At 36.8% G+C, this 18,718-nt stretch overlaps 1 protein-coding gene and 1 pseudogene across 3 annotated transcripts in view; both read right to left on the bottom strand.

Moving 5' to 3' along the window:
- The window catches only part of TMEM62 (transmembrane protein 62), a 30,152-nt gene that overhangs the window by 9,263 nt on the left and 2,171 nt on the right, over positions 1-18,718 (bottom strand). For 2 of the 3 annotated variants that reach the window (XM_004609604.2, XM_055131925.1), the window contains exons 3-11: positions 18,083-18,220; positions 15,606-15,651; positions 14,396-14,537; positions 13,378-13,502; positions 12,824-12,946; positions 10,304-10,459; positions 8,742-8,901; positions 3,646-3,759; positions 569-653 (exon numbers count right to left, since the gene is read on the bottom strand). In XM_004609604.2, the coding sequence (XP_004609661.1) occupies positions 569-653; positions 3,646-3,759; positions 8,742-8,901; positions 10,304-10,459; positions 12,824-12,946; positions 13,378-13,502; positions 14,396-14,537; positions 15,606-15,651; positions 18,083-18,220 (1,089 nt within the window). The remainder of the gene's footprint in view (positions 1-568; positions 654-3,645; positions 3,760-8,741; positions 8,902-10,303; positions 10,460-12,823; positions 12,947-13,377; positions 13,503-14,395; positions 14,538-15,605; positions 15,652-18,082; positions 18,221-18,718) is intronic. The other variant, XM_055131927.1, reaches the window with a different exon arrangement.
- On the bottom strand, positions 1,311-1,411 carry LOC129403884 (U6 spliceosomal RNA; annotated as a pseudogene).

Below are 18,718 nucleotides of genomic sequence, written 5' to 3'. Positions count from 1 at the left end.
TGTAATGTACTGTGGAAAGAGTATGATAGTTTGAAGGACATCCTCATCAAAATTAAAGACTATTTTGATATTTGTTAATGATTTTAGTCATTTATTTTTAATGATGAGGACATTATGTACTTTTATTTCTTTAGGGGCCATACCCCGGCTCTGTGCTCTGAGACCACTCCTGGCAGCACTCAGGAGACCATATGGGTTGCTAGGGACTGAGCCCAGGTCAGCAGTATGCAAGGCAAGTGCCCTCCACACTGTACTGTCTCTTCCACCCAGTTATGTGCTACTTTAAAATACAGTCCTCTAATAATATAAAAGACCATGACAAGGGCACAACGGCCCTGGGATGTGGCTCAGTGGTAGAATGCCTCCTTGAAGGTGTGATGCTACAAGTTTGATGGTGAGCACCATTGCACATCACCAAGTATGATTTCTGGCAGCAATGCAATGTACACCCAGGAGTAGGTGCATATCCCAATCAAATGTGTGGAAGAAGCAGTGCAAAGTTTACCACCCCGGGACAGCATAACAACATCAAAGGGAAGGGAAAAGGGAAACATGAACCAAGACTAACCTTTATGCTCTGCATATCCTCTGTACCTAAAAGCAATGACAATGGTGAGCTGAATCAGCACAATCATCACAAAAACAACCCGGGCCTGCAGAGAAATAGAGGTTAATGTGAAATGGATACATGGAAGCATCTTTACTTAAAGCTTTTTCCAAATGACTTCATTAACAAAAATAGAAATCACATCATCAGTTAAAAGGCCATGAAAAAAGAACACCCAAAAAACTGATAGATTGCTTCAGCATTACATTTTTTAACACTTGGATACTTAGACAGTGTTGAACTAAGTAATTTTATAGTTCTAAAAAGCCATCAAATTTAAATGGTCCACTGTCATCGTATCAGCAGAAGTTTAATTTGTTTTTCTGATGAAGCAATCCTTTCTTTTCAGTCACTACTACTAAGAAGTTTTCAGTAAACAAACTTTCCAGTGGAGAAAAGAGAAAGGAAAATCCTTGTCTAGCTATCAGCATTTGCTCTGTGGATCCTCCAATCCCACATGGTGAAGTGGAGGTTCCTCCCTCCTTCATAGCTTATCCACTTATTCTGCTGCTTCCTGATGGCACTCAGATGTCATGTTTTTTTGCCAAAGCAGATATTCAATGAAATCAAGTTCTATCTTGTATTCTTTGTTCAAATACCACCAACTCCATCAGATCCTACACCTTCCTTTTCAAAAGTACAGCACCAACCTGGAATCCTGTGAAGCTGCTCAGTGTTTTGGATAATCATCCAGTTATCTAACAGAAATGTGGGACATTTCACAAATTTGCATGCATCCTTGCACAGGAGCTAGATGATCTTTTCTGTATCATTTCAACTTTAGTAATTAGTTTCATTTAAACCAATCCAAAACCATATTATAGACTGAGTGCATAGAGATTGCATTTTATTTTGCTTTCTCAATCAAGAAGGGCATTCATTCACTTGGAGATCAAAATGATATGTACTCTAGGTTTATTTCTCAAAGTATGGCATGGTATAGTATGGTCCCCGGTCATTTTCATAATCTAGGCACAACCTCAACCCTAATGAATCAGACCCTGCCTTTGACTTATCCCCAGACAATTCATATTAGTGTTTCCATGGCCTCTTCTAAGTGACTATCAAAAATTCCCCAAAGAAAAATGACACAAAAATTTGTAAAACTTATACATGAATGCCCATTAGTCATAATTTTAAAAAGCTCAATCACACAAGTAGTAAAAGTAAATTAAAATAACTACCAATTCTCATTTCAGGTCTATAAGGATATGCATTAAAGTTATCTCTAGGAGATGGAATTAAAGTAGATTTTTAGTTATCTTCTGAACATTGTAATGTCTATGCATTCCATAGGATAGATGAGATCTTAAGGATTATAAGGAAATAAAGTACAAGTTGCCACAGCTTCTCCAGAAGACAATTTGACAGTGTACATTAAAAACTAAAAACAGTGACTAGACAGTGATCTGGACTATATTCTTTGCATGCAAGAGGCCTACATTTGACCATCCCAGCACCCTTGCATACCAGGTTTGGTCTCTGAGCACAGAGCATGGAGTACCCCCTGAGTATTGCCAGGTGTGGCCCACCAAAACCAGAAAGAAGGAAACCCTAAAACCAAAACTATAACAATTTATTCATTCAAGAAACATATATGAAGGGGCACTCTGTATTATATATAGCAACAGACAATCCTTTTGAACTTTTATTTAATGTAGGAGTGTAACCTTTAAAAAATTATAATAAATAATTTGTATAATTGTGTAGTGAGAAAAAATATTGTAAACTATAATGTGTCCTTGATCAAGCAATTCACTTTAGTAATTTAACTTCCTAAACTTATATACAGATATTCTTAGTTGCAAACAGTATTTATACAAGTAGAAAAGCTGGAAGCAAGTGTCCAACAACAGGGAAGGTTAAATTAATAAATATGACAATATAATGTAGCCAATACATGTCATTATTTAAATAATTTAAGGGGCCAGAGAGAGTACAGTGTGCAAAGTGCCTCCTATGCATGCAGCTGATCCGGATTCAATCCCTTCACTGCCTATTGCTCTTTGAGCACTGAGCCAGGAATAAGCCCTAAGCACAGCTGGGGGTGACCCCAGAACTCCTTAAAATAAAAAATAATAATATAAATTGATGTGAGAAAATGTGTAACAAATTCCTAAGTGAACTAAAACCTGACAGTGAGAGAATAAAAGTATATTATCATTTTATACAAAAAAATTCATACACAAATATGGGGAAAGTAAGGAGCAAAGGCAAAAACAATGTTTATACTGTTTGTATTATTTAACAATGAATAGTGTGATAGAGAATGAGATGGGACTGATTTTACTTTATAAAGTTTTAAGTACTCTACATTATGTATTATTTATATCTGTAGCACTGTTGTCCCGTTGTTCATCGATTTACTCAAACGAGTAATGTCTCCATTGTGAGACTTGTTACTGTTTTTGGCATATCGAATACGCCATGGATAGCTTGTCAGGCTCTGCCATTCGGGCAGGATACTCTCAGTAGCTTGCCGGGCTCTCCAAGAGGGACTGGGGAATCGAACCCGGGTCGGCCGTATGCAAGGCAAATGCCCTACCCACTATGCTATTTTTTTAAAGACGTTTTAACCATTCCCTATAATTATGTTACCCAGATTCTATGGCAATGATTAGCAACAGATCTCTAAATAGAGATTAGAAATAGATCCCCAAATAGGTAAACCTGTCCACACCTCTGCTTTAAATTGATTTAAAAGCATTTTATTATTTCAGACATGTAATTAAAATTTAAATTTTAAAAGGTTCAGTTTTTTGTCACATTTCTTTGGACATATCAAATCCATTAAAAACACACAGAACTGGGGGGGCGGGAGGGGGCAGGAGGTATACTGGGGGCGTTGGTGATGGAATATGGGCACTGGTGAAGGGAAGGGTATTTGAGTGTTGTATAACTGACATAATCCTGAGAACTATGTAACCTTCCACATGGTGATTCAATAAAATAAAAAAAAAAATTAAAACCCCCCAAAAAAACCTAAAAAAAAAAAACAAAGAAAAAAACACAGAGAACACTTAGTTAAATTTACTTACCACAATGTAGTGATCAGTAAGGAGAATAAATGATGCTATGGGATTAAATCTGAGATGAATATTCTCTTGAATAGAAAACACATGGTGAACACTTTTACTTCTTCCCGCAGAATCCTAGTTATAAGCACAGCAGATTAACTGTCATGTATGTTTAAATATCTCTATATTGCAAGATTAAGCTTCTAGTAACTTTTTCAGTTATCTCTGAGCATTTACTTTTGATTCTTCCTATAAACACTTTAATCAGAATGGCTTTTAAACTGTATAACTCAGGGCTGAAGCAATAGTACAGCAGGTAGGGCGTTTGCCTTGCATGTGGTCAATCCGGATTTGATTCCCAGCATCCCATATGGTCCCCTGAGCACTGCCAAGAGTAATTCCTGAGTGCAAAGCCAGGAATAATCCCTGTGCATCGCTTGTTGTGACCAAAAAGCAAATAATAATAATAAATAATAATAATAATATAAATAAACTGTGTATATAATAATAATAATATAAATAAACTCTAGAGGTCATAGTACAATGGGTAGGGTGCTTGCCTTGCATGTAGCCAACCCAGGTTTGATCCCTGGCATTCTATATGGTCCTCTGAGCAGCACCACGAGTGATTCCTGAGTGCACAGCCAGGAGAAACCCCTGCACATCACTGAGTATGGCCCCCAAACCAAAATAAATAAATAAATATTAACATGAACCTATTAGAATAGATTCAAACTCTATTGTTTGAAAGTACTTGTATTTCCCTACATGAAAGGTCCTAGAAGTAATAACAAATGCAATAGCAAGAAGTTAGCTAAGCTATTGCCCAAATAGTGGACTCAGAATACCATTTCTCACTAAAAAACAGTGCTCTACTATATCTAGCTTCCTAACTATGTCTCTACTGCATAGGAGTTGAGAAAAATCTGGCAACAGTAAAAGGTTTCTGAAAGCACAATGATCAAAAATTAATTCAAAATCAATCCCCTAATAAATATGAAGTATTTCTTGCAGCGCTCATCCATGTTTCATTTCTCAAGTTAAAGGGGTTATGAGTGGAAAAATTTTAAGAAAACTTCCTTTAGAGAAATTGCTGATTTTAGTTTTTGAATGAAGTAAACAAAAAGAATTTGGACACTCTTGTCATAACAAAATAAGAGGAACTAGAGATTTAGTATAGCAAGTAAGGAATGTGTCTTATAGGCTATCAAACTGGATTTGACATCCATTACCACTGATGGTCCCCTGAGCATATTTACAAGTAATTACAGAGCCAGTAGTAAGCCCTGAGAAGAGCTGCATGTGGATCAAAAACCAAACAAACAAACAAAAACATAGGGAAATTATAAGTTGTCTAATTAAAAATAATATTAAAAGAAAACTAAGAGAGGGGCTGGAGCAATAGCACAGCGGGTAGGGCGTTTGCCTTGCACACGGCCAACCTCAGTTCGATTCCCAGAATCCCATATGGTTCCCTGGGCACCACCAGGAGTAATTCCTGAGTGCAAAGCCAAGAGTAGCTCCTGGAGAGAGAGAACAAATTGGAATGCTCTGCCACAGAGGCTGAGCGGGGTGGGGGGAATAGGGTAGGGGGGTGGGAGGGATGCTGGGTTCATAAGTAGTGGAGAATGGACACTGGTGGAGAGATGTGCTCTCGAACATTGCATGAGGGAAAAACAAGCACGAAAATGTGTGAATCTGTAACTGTACCCTCACTGTGACTCACCAATTAAAAAAATAAATAAATTATAAAAAAAAATTCTAGTGTTACACTCATTGAAAAAAAAATTAAAACAAAAAATTTTAAGTACAAAAAAAAAAAGAGTAGCTCCTGTGCATCTCCAGGTATGACCCAAAAAAGAAAAAAAAAAAAAGAAGAAGAAAACCAAGAGGGGCTGGAGCAATAGCATAATGGGTAGGGTAATGGGTAGGGTGTTTGCCTTGCACACTGCCAACCCAGGTTTGATTCCCAGCATCCCATATGGTCCCCTGAGCACCACCAGGGGTGATTCCTGAGTGCAGAGCCAGGAGTAATCCCTGTGCATCACCAGGTGTGATGCAAAAAGAAAAAAAAAAAAGAAAACTAAGAAATAAATACTGGAATTGTACCAAAGGATATAGTGGCACACTCTGAGGCTCCCACTAGCCCCATATAAACAATTTTAGCCTCAAAACAAACAAAAACAATGGACTGAAATATATACCTGGTGTGTTTTAAAATTCTGAATTCATAATTAGGGATCACTCCTAAAAATGAATATTTAGTGTATTTTCCCTAGAGTGAAATAATTCATTTTCAAACTGGCTTAGGAAAGGGAGGATACAGGAAGAATTTAAATGTATTCTGTCTTTCCTGAATGAATTCTTTACGTGGATTACCACATAGATGAGGGAACCTTTTTCTTCACAGAACTATTCTAATTAATACACATAATAAGGAGTGGCAATTTTAGGACCAGAGAGATAGGCAAGGAGTTAAGACATCTGCCTTGAATGCAGCCAACCCCAGTTCAAACCCAGAACATTCAACCCCAAGCACTGCCAGGAATGACCCACCGAGCACCAAAAAGTACCTTCATACCACAAGGTATGAACCCAAACCACCCCCCAAAAAAGGAGTGGCATTTTGAATCATCATTTATAACCAGTTTATAATTTATAACTATAATTTAATTATAATCAGCATATAATTTAAATAAAGTAATCTATGTAGAGACCATCAATTCCTGCTAAAAATCCTTCTGTGAAAAGTGAATTGGGCACTTTACAATAAACACAGGACTAAGCCAGAGTCTATGGAACTGCTTGTTAAACTGTGAGACATCTTGCAGGCTGGCTGAGACTTGGTATTAGAGCTTAAACCTAGTGATGGTAGAATAAATTATGCCATGGTAACTGTTATAAATCAGGGAAACACTCTAAATCAGAGTCACCCCCAACTTCAAAACTGCTCCAAGTTAATCATCAAATATTTTACCAGGGTTCCAACATTAGGCGATCTTTTTAAGTTTCAGGCAGAAAACAAATTAGTGGTTGCCTGAAAGGATCACAAGAAAACTTCAGAGAATGATGTTTTGGTTGCAGTAAACATTTCAGGCAGCATATGTGTATTAAAACTCACCAAATTATACTCTTTAAAGTGTAGATTTTGTTTGTTTTGTTTTGGGGTCCACCTGGCAGTGCTCCCGACTTATTTCTGTCTCTGTGCTCAGGAATCATTCCTGGCAGTGCTGGAATTGAATCCAGGTCAGCTGTGTCCAAGGTAAGTGCCTTAACTACTATATTATCTCTCTGACCCATGAAGATATTTTTTGGAGAGGGGTGGGTCATACACAGCCATGCTCAGGGTTTACTTCTGTTTCTGCTCAGGGATCATTCTGGACAGGCTTGGCACACTATCACTCCAGCCCTAAATGTAGATTTTTAGATATAAATTATACCTCAATACTTTTAAAAGAAATTATAAACTATGATATCCCAACAAAAATAATTTTAGACTTTCAAAAGTACCATTTTTTATAACAAATTAAATGTCAAACATAAATATCACATGATTTCACACATTTACTAAGGATTAAGCAGTCAGAAATTCAAATTGTGACTGATGTCTTCATAAAACTACAGAAACTGGAATTTGAAATTAATCTAAATATTAGGGAATTCCCCAAACCCAGGAGAACAGGTTTCCAGTGGTTGCTCTTATTTATTCTCCATGACTGTAAAGATAGGGAATAGTGTATTCTAGGTACACTTATACCTTAAAGTCTTTTCAAAATGATCCAACTTCGAATATAAAAGATATGAGTTCCCAACCATTCCACCTCCCACATTTTCCATGAATTCCTTCCTCCTCAGTGAAACACTTCTTTTTTTTTTTTTTTTGCTTTTTGGGTCACACCCAGCAATGCTCAGGGGTTACTCCTGGCTTTGCACTCAGGAATTACTCCTGGCAGTGCTTGGGGGACCATATGGGATGCCGGGGATCGAACTCCGGTCGGCCGCGTGCAAGGCAAACGCCCTACCTGCTGTGCTATCGCTCCGGCCCCATCAGTGAAACACTTCTAAAATAGTTGGAACAGCAAATTTCCATCTACAAACTAGGATAAAACTACCTACCAATGTTTGATTATTATAGGGATTAAGTGAAAATTTCAAATTGTCTAGCCTCTCCTGAGAAGGAAGTCAGCAAAGAGTTTCCTCATGCCTAAAATCCTCTGTGACAAAAAATGATTTGGAGCATGTGGGGTTGGAATGATGTATGTATGAAACCTTATCATTAACAGAATTGAAAATCATTTCAATCATGGTGACAAAATAAATAAAATTTTTTTAAAGGCAGGTTTCCACACACAAAAAGAATTACATATTTTAAAGGATTATTTCATAATTTATCAAACTAAAATTAATTATTAGAGATGTAACAGTTAAGAACTATCATCAAATCATAAAGTTGTAGAAATTGGCAGATTCTTTTGTAGCAACTATTTTATGAGCACATTCTATCCCTGTAAGAGTCCCATGTTAATAAACTGGTGATGAGGATATGGTCACTTTCTTCTCTGGCAGGTGCTAGTGCATTAAATGTCTTCAAGTTGAATCAAAATAGTAAGAAGAAAACTATTTCTATATATGCTTATCAATGCATATTTCCCAAATAAAAAAATCTTTGATATCTTGAAAATTCTCTAATCTAGAACTTTCAAAATAATAAACCATTTTCCTATACTTGAAAACAATCACCACAGGCATGGATTTATAAACACATGCTTTTGAACTCTACATATTCTACTGTCTCTGGGCATAGTAGGACATTTGCTTCTATTACTAAAAGACTGGCTAAATCTGAAAGGAAACATAATAATGGATCTCTGGGATTAATGGAGTGGGCCTGGTGGCCAGCAGTCACACACACCTATCTTCCTCTCTGCCTAGCTTTTAGTCTGCTAGTAGAATTACTCCTAAGTGCCTCTTTTCAGAATATAGTCAATCCGGTATATTCAATTTTTCAATTAATTTTGCTTCATTTTAACCAAATGACTAAAAAGTAAAGCAAACTGAGACTTCAACAGGGTTACAATCTAGTCATTTATATGTCAAATTCAAGATTACTATCTTACCTGGACAATTACTTCTATGTTGTGAGAGCCATGACTGTAGTTTTCTGGATTCCATTTCAGTATGAAAATAGGACCAGACAAATGAATTGCTTGCCCTAAAAGAACTCCATCAATCTTAACTGTGACAGAAGCAATGGAGGATAAGGAAAAGGCCAAAATTCTAAAATGAGAGAAAGTATAAGTACATGGTTTTAGGATTTTTCATTGTTTTTATGAAGGAGAACAACCCCATTCTGAAAAGACATAAATACAGACACAACTATCTCACTGTAAACCGTTCATCTGTCCACTATTCACACCATCTTATTTCTTGCTGAATGGTGGCTTTTAGAGTTGCGTAATTCAACAAACCTATGATAAACTAGAACTTATTTTACTTACTAGAAAGAAAAATCACACTAGAAAGAAAAAGCAATGTCACAGAGCTAAGGCAACTGTCTCTTTCAGATATGTAACATTTAGATCTGATATATAGCTCCAATTTAAAAAAAATGAAAACTAATATATATGTTCCACTTCACTGGTGAAATAAAATAACTTAGAATAATTGGTAAATTTAAAAGAGTACAATTTCTAGGCCATAGAACTAGTACAGAGGTTAAGGATCATGTTTTGCATGAGGCTGATCCCATTTCAATCCCTGGTACCACATGGCCCCCACAGCAACACTAGGTGTAGCCCTCGAGGCCCCTGAGTATCTCTGGGGTTCCCACCATTGCAGACCTGCAGCAGCACTACATCCTTAGACCTCAAACTAAACCGCCAGCTGGGTTGGCAGAAAATTACTGGGAGTGGCCCCAAGCCTTCTGAAGAACACTTGGGAAGCACCATACCCCACCCAGAAGTATAATATCCAGTAACAATAAAAGTGCTGTGAAATTAGCATTTATATTGTTTGATAATATTATATATTAGTATCAGTTTTAAAAGTAATTGGGTACCTATGTACTGCTGCTGGAAATGTAAAAATAGTGCAGCCACTATAGAAAACAGTTGGGTGGCACATCAAAAAAATTGAACACGAATTACCAAATGAACCAGCAATTCCATTTCTAGGTATATTCTCAAATGAATGGAAAGCAGGGATTCAAGCAGATATGTTGATATGTTCATGGCATTGTTCAGAGTAGTTAAAGTGGAAGCAAAGTGTCTATTGATGGATGAATGGATGAACAGAATGTGTTATATAATTTGGGGGATTATTATTTACTCTTAAAAATGAAGAAAACTGAGTTGGAAAGATAGTACAGGGGCTAACACACATTCAACCCTGGTTTGATTCCCAGCATCACATAAGATTCCCTGAACACTGCCAAGAATAATGAGCCCTGAGTACAGAGTTGGGAGTAAGTCCTTAGCACCTTGAGGTGTGACTCCAAAACCAACAGTAATAATAATAATAATTTTCAACTGAATGAGAATGAAACAGTAAGCAATTTATCTTTATACAATGTTTAGATTATTCAGAAAACTAAAGTGGGGCATCTCATCCCATGGGAACATAGTCACTTACCCTCCATCTACATCAAACTGAAGGTTCATTGTGGAAAAGTGATACATACCTGATATGTGTTGAATGAAGAAGTCTCTCTAATGGTTCATGTTTAGCACAACTATAGAGGAGGGACTTAGGGTTCGTGATAAGAACAACAGGCCATTCACCAAAGGTCAAATCTGCAAAGCTAAAGAGGTCATGATCAAAAGCAAAGATCCGGTACCTAGAGATCAGAGAACAATACAGCAATTTAGTCACTTCATGCACTAAGAGCAGGAAGGTTGTCAACAAAACAAGTATATAAATACATAACTAGATATTTGAGATCATGAATCTGAGTGCAGAGAAGATAATATTATTTTTTCTGTCTTCCTTTGACCCTTTCAACTTTGCATTTGTCACAATTGGGACCTAATTGAAACAACTGACTGTGCTCTAGAGCAATGCCTGGTAAGTAGCATGCACTCTTTAATTTTTAAATAAATGCCTACTGAGCTATTTCACTTGATTTTATTCTGTAAAACTCTTAAAACTAAAACATGATTCATCATAAGTCTAACATTCTTCATCTCATTAACAATCTACAGAACATTAAAATAAACACAATTAGAAATCTTTCATTTTTATTTATTTATAACTAATTAAAAAAAAATGTTGTCACTTCTTACTGTGCTCCAGGGTCCAAAGCATGCACTCAGCCTATTGAGATAGTCCTCCAGTCCTCATTTTTCTTCTAAAGCTTTATTCATATAATTTGAAGGAACTGAAATTGTTTTGATTTTCTACGTATACTAAAGAGCAACCAAATTTTTGTTTCTCCCAATTTTTGGAACCAAGAAAACAAATGATTAACTATGGGAGATTAACAATGCACCCACACATTTCCCAATCTCCCTGGTAGTAGGTCAGGACCATGTGACTTGTTCTGGTCAATGGGCTGTGAACAGAAGTGACATGCATCACACTTCTGATCCAAAGCACTTGAGAATGGATATGAGTTTTCATTGTTCTCTTCTCTGCTCTGAAATTGAGAAGCAGAAGTAGTGGTATTATAATATGGAGGAAGTCTGAATCCCCAAGTCATCCAATGAAAGAGAGCACCTCTACATCATACATATTGGTTTATATAAATAAAAGACCTAAACATCTGTTGCCAGGTTGTTTCTTTCCTTTTTTTTTGGGTGGGGGGGAGGAATGGAGGAATGCACACCTGAGGATGCTCAGGGTTTACTCCTGGCTCTGCACTCAGGAATGACTCCTAGCAGTGCTTAGGGGACCATATGCAGTACGGGGATCCAACCCAGGTTGGTCACGCGCAAAGCAAGCACCTTACCCACTGTACTATTTATTGGGCCCCAACCATCTATTGTCTTAAGTTTAATTTCTAGATTTATTTGCATTAGAAACAAAGTCTATACTATTAATATTGCTAATATACTGTTTTAAAGTCAGAATTTGTTTTCAGTGGTAGAGCATATCCCTTACATCTAAAAGGGTTTGATTCCTCAGTAAACACAAACCAAAATAATAAACAGTAACCCTCCCTCTTTCACTGTACTAAATTTCTTCTACCCTACTGTCCTGTTTACAAAGAGGACTACAGGTTATAGGTCCTTTCAGATAAATTCCAAATAAAAACCCAGGGACAGAACACAGGAGAGTGGATGGAAACAGAAATAAAGGAAATGTTTTCATGTTTAGTATTAATTTTGAACTGTAAAATTTATTTAAAACTCAAGAAGCTGATCAAAACTGATCTCTAGATACAGGGTCTTGAATTTTTAATTAATTTTAACTAATTATTGGTTTGGTGGTCATACTCAGCGGTGCTCAGGGCTTACTCCTGGCTCTGTGTCAGGGATCATATGGGATGCCAGGGATTGAATCCAGGTTGGCCAAGTACAAAGCTAGTGCCCTACATGCTGTACTATTTCTTCAGCCCAATTTTTATTTTAAATAAGGTCCTCCATAATCATTGTGCACACTAAGATTTGAGAACTACTTTCCAACTGGTTACATCTTGAAACTCATAAAGCACAATGAAAACCAAATTGTTCCAACAAGATTTCTGTATAAGATAAATACTGCCAATCATATATGTTACTTCCAAGATACAAAGACAGAGCTAGGAAGATGGCTCAAGGGGCTGGAGCGATAGCACAGCGGGTAGGGCGTTTGCCTTGCACGCGGCCGACCCAGGTTCAAATCCCAGCATCCCATATGGTCCCCTGAGCACCGCCAGGAGTAATTCCTGAGTGCAGAGCCAGGAGTAACCCCTGTGCATCGCCAGGTGTGACCCAAAAAGAAAAAAAAAAAAAAAAAGGAAGATGGCTCAAAGGGGTAAAGTGCATGCCTTTCATGCACAAGAATCTGAGTTTGATTCCCAGCAGTCCATAAATGCTGGGGAACCCTAGCATTGTTGGCTTGAACCATACCACAGGCACAATTGGAGAGACCCCTTATAAAAAGAGAAATATAAATATATCACATGTTTTCCCTCCACTGGGTCACTCCTAATAGCAATAAGAAAACTATCATTGCTTCGGTGAAACTATCAGCTTTATTTTTCAAGGGTTAATTTCCTCACCTTCTATTATTCTTCCAGTCTCCCAACTCCAGTTCCATGGTACCCTGGATGTGACGCGTGTGCAAAACAGGCATAAGTCCACCGAGTGTATGAAGGTGCCCACAAAAATAAGCTGTAGCTGAACTAAATAGTGGGGGGGGGGGAGAGAAAAAAAGAAAAAAATATATATTTATGATGATAAACACTTTGAAATCTGTCTTCAGAGAGATGTAGCCACACACGTGTGAGGCCCTGGTACCACAAAACAGAAAATCATAAATTTAAACATCTCATCAGAAAATCAAGATGGGTAGCGCAACATAAAAGAATTTAAAGCAATTAATTTGGGGGCGTATTTGGGGGTAAGCTGAAAGTCTTACAGCTGGTAAGTCTGTTTCCCTTCCAAGCAAGCAGCCAGCCCGGTTTCAGTCCCCGGCATTCTAGGGTCCACCAGGCCTGTTTGGAGTGATCCTTGAGCACAGAGCCAGGAATAAGCCCTGAGCAGGGCTAGACATGGCCCAAAAAGAAATTCAAAATAAATAAAGACAATTTTTTATTCTAGAAGACTGACTCACCTCATAATTGATCGAATTCCTGGTGATGGAGAAAGGATGGTGGATGTTGTATAGTGTCCAAACCAAATACTGTGGTTGCTCTGAGTACTTTCCTTGGCCAGTAATGAAAGTTCCTTCATCTTCCCCTGAAATGGAGAAAAAGTAGAAGTATTTTAATGAGGGCTCAGGCTTGTGTCTTATGTCAACAAATGAAACAACCCCTTTCAAGTTTCAAAACAATTAGCACACTAAATTGAGGGCTTACAACCTACTAATTAATCCTGTAAGTTTCAAACTGATTTAAAAAAAAATAATTCATTTGGTCCAAAAAATAATTCTGTGCTAAGTTGACAGGTAAAATCCCTACTTCATAGATAAGAAAACTGAAAACTCAAAAATAATCTCTAGAGGTCCAGGACATAATTCAGTGGTAGAGCCTTGCATGTGGGATGTCCTGGGTTCCACTCCCAGCACAACCAAAAGAAAAAACAAAAACAGAATAATCTTAAAATTATGTACATTTCTTTAATTTATAAACTGTTACATCTTTATTTCTCAATAAAAATATGAACTGGAGCGATAGCCCAGTGGGTAGGGCGTTTGCCTTGCACATGGCCGACCCAGATTCAATTCCTCTGTCCTCTCGGAGAGCCTGGTAAGTTACCAAGAGTATCCGGCCCACACAGCAGAGCCTGGCAAGCTACCTGTGGTGTATTCGATATACCAAAAATAGTAACAATAGGTCTCATTCCCCTGACCCTGAGAGAGCCTCCAATAATTGGGAAAGATGAGTAACGAGAGTCTGCTAAAATCTTAGGGCTGAGTGTAGTAGAGACGTTACTGGTGCCTGCTGGAGTAAATCAACGAACAATGGGATGACAGTGATACAGTGATACAGTATTTTGTATGCACAATATGATTCTTCTCGAATATTCTAAGTAAGAACCAGTTTATGTATGATAATTTTAACTGACCCCCATGTATCCGAGAAAAAAGTAAAATAGATTAGCTACAAAAGGAAGTAACATTTTTACTATACCTCATCTACAATTCCAAAGAAATTATAGGGTCTCTTAGGCCCTGGGTTTGGGGTGGCATCCAAAGAGATGAAAGAATAATTTCCAAAGGAAGTTCTATAGACATAATGAAAAGAGCCGTCCCTCCGTAAAGCAGAGTATTTCCTAAAAACACAAGGAAAAGTTTCAATGAAATCATAAAAGGAAAATGAATTTAAATTGCTTCCCTAATATCACAGTTATTCTGCTTCATTATGAAACAGAAATTTCCCAAACAGGCAGAGAAATACACTAAACTAGATCCATATGGAAAAGTGAGTTGAAAGAAATTTTAAAGATTTTTCTCCCATTGCCTCATTTTGCTCAAGGTTTAGACAAATCAATCAGTAATCAAATACAAGGTCACCAAGTAAAGCAGAAAAGTTGGTGGTCCACTAACATTTAAAAAGAAACTAATCAGAATCCATAAGAAATAGTACTTACCAAATACTAACAACCTAATAAGTGCCTAGCAGTATTTTTGCAGTAGTGAGGCACAAAAGGTATTTACTTCTTAAAACAGAAGTTCAGATGCTTATCTCAAAAAGCCTTGCAAAGAGGATACTATCAAGTCAGGGGTAAAAAGTTTTTCTGTTACTTTTAATGTTAGTCAAGTATTAATCTAGATCAGTCAGATAAATTTTTCATGCTTAAGAATATAGTGAGGACCAGAGAGATAGTACGGCGAGTAAGGCACTTGTTTTGCATGGGGCTGACTGGGTTTGATTCCTGGCACCCCATATTTTCTCCCAATCCCTACCAGGAGTGATCTCTGAGTGAAGAGTTAAAAGTAAGCCCTAAGCACTACAGAATGCGGCCAAGGAAAAAAAGGAATACACTGATAACACACATGGTCTTCATCTTATTAAGTCCTGACTATTTTAAGTCTCATCTATGTTCAGATGTTCTTAAAAGTGGAGAGCAAGCCAGAAAGTGTTCTTTTTAATAATTTTGGGGGGTTTTGTTTGATTTGGGGCCATACCTTGCAGTGCTTCAGGGACCATGCCATGTTGGGGAACAAACCCAGGGCCCCTGCATGCAAAACAAGCACTCCATCCTGATGAATGATCTTCCTGATGCCAAGTTTTCTTTAGATAGAAATTTTGTTCATTAAAAATTTTACTCATTAATTGAATTGGTTGTGCCCTTCTAGCAGTAACACAGATTCTATTCAGATCTAATTTCTTACAGTACCTGTAATAATTCTCAACACTGTCCAGACTTGGAATGTTGAATGTATCTAATTAAAAGAAAAGATCAAATAACATTTATATTAAAAAGAAAAATGCAAAATGTTAAAGGATAAAGAAAAATAACACTACTTTCAGTAATATTTTAAGTGGTACAATGCCAATTAATTAGATTGTTTTTAAAACTTGGTAACAATATAATTCAGAATAACTAAAAACTCATCTAAAGTACCAAGTAAATTAGAGAATAATAAGTAATTTTAATCATACAATTCAGAATAAGCCAATTTGAAGTGATAAATCTAGTTCCTGTTTGTTTTCAGAATCACAGAATTCAACCTGAACTGTAGCCACAGTCCAATCGCATAACTTCAAAACAGTTTGCTCTGAATAAACCACTTAAAGTACTATCAAAGATCCATGCCAAATGCTACTAAAGAGCAGATCACTTGGATAACAGAATCAAGGCCTTCTCTTCTTAAATATCTAAAAAAAGATTCAGCAAAGAAGGAGTTATATAGTGTTAAGGGATAAGGTAAAGGGCATAAGAGAATGTTATTTAGAAATTTAATACTTTCACTTGTAATTCTCTTGCTAAGAACATAATTCTATTATAGTTATCATAATAAAGATATTCCTCTATCTTTCCACCATATATATATGTAACCACACCATAATACCTATACCAGTCACATTAATTATTACAAACTCCAAAGAACTCTCCAAATTATTTAAGCACAAGAGTTTGATATTTATTATTTGAAATAACTCAGTAGTTTTGCTTGGAAAACTTAAAAAATACATACACAGATTTATTATTTATTGCAAAGGAAACTGACCTATACCTATACCACCACCACCACCACCACTACTACTACCACTAGAATCAGGACAAAAGGAACATATAAATACACCAAAGAAAATTTAAGGATTTGTGTCATACCTGGAGGTACTCTGAGCTTACTTCTGGCTCTGTGCTTCAGGGATCACTCCTGATACTGATATATATATATTATAGTTGGGGGTTGCCAGGAATCAACCTCAGGGCCTTACACATGCAAAATATTCACTCCACCACTGAGCTATAGCTCCAACCTCAGATATCCTAATTTTAAGTTATAATTCCTAGTTGCTTACAAATAGAAAGAATTACTATGTATAGAGGGCATTTCCTGAAAACCATCAGCTACCTGTGTTTCATAGATGAAACTACACTTATGGGGCCAGAGTAAGGATAATAGGCTGGGCATTTGCCTTGAATGAGGCTGACCCAGATCTGATCCCCAGTGCCCCATATGGTCCCCGAGACCGCCAGGGATGCCTGAGCTCAGAGGCAGGAGTATGTCCTGAGCACCGCTGGGTGTGGCCCAAAAAACAAACAAGAAAGAATTATATTTGATATACAAAAATTATGTTTTATAATATAGATAGGTACTCTCCAACATTATATATTGCTATAATCAAATGCAGCAGATAAAGTACTCAGTAATAAAATCAATCTTTATAAAACAAATCTAACATCAGGAATCTTTTTGAGATGAGTTGATTTATTCACTAATATAATTATAACCTTAAAAATGAAAAGGGCTTATCCATTTCCCTCCCTATGCAATGAAGATTTATTTTCATTAAAATTTGAAGCTGAGGGTTGGGCAACACCCGGTAGTGCTGGAAACTTACTGGCAACTCTGCTCTGGGGCTACTCCCAGAGTTGTTTTGGGGACTATGTGATGCCAAGTATGGGACAGGATTGGTGGCATATAAGGCAAACATTTAACCCCTATACTATCTCTGACCCAGCATTTTAATTTTTTTATGTTTATAGAGTAAAACTCATTCTTTGTGATATACAATCATCTCACAAATACATTCTCATGTATCCACCCCCAAGTAAGATATAAAACAGTGAGACCAGAGATATTTTACAGAAATTCAGTCACTTTCCTTGCTTACTGCTAACACTGGCTCAATCCCGACACTGTGTGTGGTCCCCTGAGCACTACTGAAATCCTGCTGGGTATGACCAAACCAAAAAAAATATAAAACATTCCCATCACCCTCAAAATTTTCTAATGAAGTTTTGTGAGGGGTCAACCTTTCCTCCTATCCCTAGACCCTGGCATCCACAATGCTTTCTGTGCTTTCTTTAAAAAGTTTTGCCTTTTTAATTAACACGAGTGAAATTACATGGAATTATGGGTTTGGCTTCTTTCACTCAGCAAAACTATGTTTTGCTGCATGGATTTTTGCTAGATGCTTTTCTTTCTTATAAAGAATGGGCTATAAAAACTTTTCTCTCAAACACTAATAGTAACATTTGTAGTTTTAAAGCCATATATTACAGTCATATTTAGAGTTGCAGCCTTCAATATATCTAAATTCATATTACAATGTGCCATTGTATCACTTTACAATTTAAACTGGAGTATCTAGGTTAATGAAAGGAAAAAAAAACTAGTCATAATTATATCCAATTCTTACCATGATTTCCCTTGATATCAAGCCAAATGGTTTTTTCCATGACCCTTGTCTTCTTCAGAATACTATCATAAGTTTGCCATTCTTCCTCTTGCTGCGTGGATCCCAGAGTTTCCTTTGTTTTGGCATCTGTCAGGTCTCCTGGATTTGCATAAGAATTCATTAATAACACAAAATAAATCCCAGGGGGTTCTATTTTAAAAAACAAAATGCACACTGAAGGAAATGATACTTTAAGTATTCCACATGTATGAGCATAACCATTTATGCTCATCTATGTACAAATCAAGTAATCTAAAATAAGATTTTCTAAGCAAGGGCCTTATTTGTTTCTGATAGGCTAACAAGTGCTATTTGAACCTCCAATGATATTACAAATGGTTGTAGAAAAAATGTATAAGGAGAGCACTAAAGAATCCATCATGATCATTCTTTTAGCAAATTATTTATAACAAGCAATATAAAATAAATTATTGAGGTCCTGCTATGGAAACAGGCTTAAGAAGTGATTGGGAAAATTGGAGCTAATGGTGGTGGAAAGGTGCAATGGTAGTGGAATTGGTGTTGGTATACTAAATGTCTCTAACAAACCATCATGAACAATTTTGTAAACAACAGTGTTTATATAAAGTCTAAGGG

Source organism: Sorex araneus, chromosome 3, assembly GCF_027595985.1.
Source record: "Sorex araneus isolate mSorAra2 chromosome 3, mSorAra2.pri, whole genome shotgun sequence".
NCBI lineage: Eukaryota > Metazoa > Chordata > Mammalia > Eulipotyphla > Soricidae > Sorex > Sorex araneus.
The sequence above is the reverse complement of the archived record's forward strand: the minus strand, read 5'-3'. Positions and strand labels throughout refer to the sequence as shown.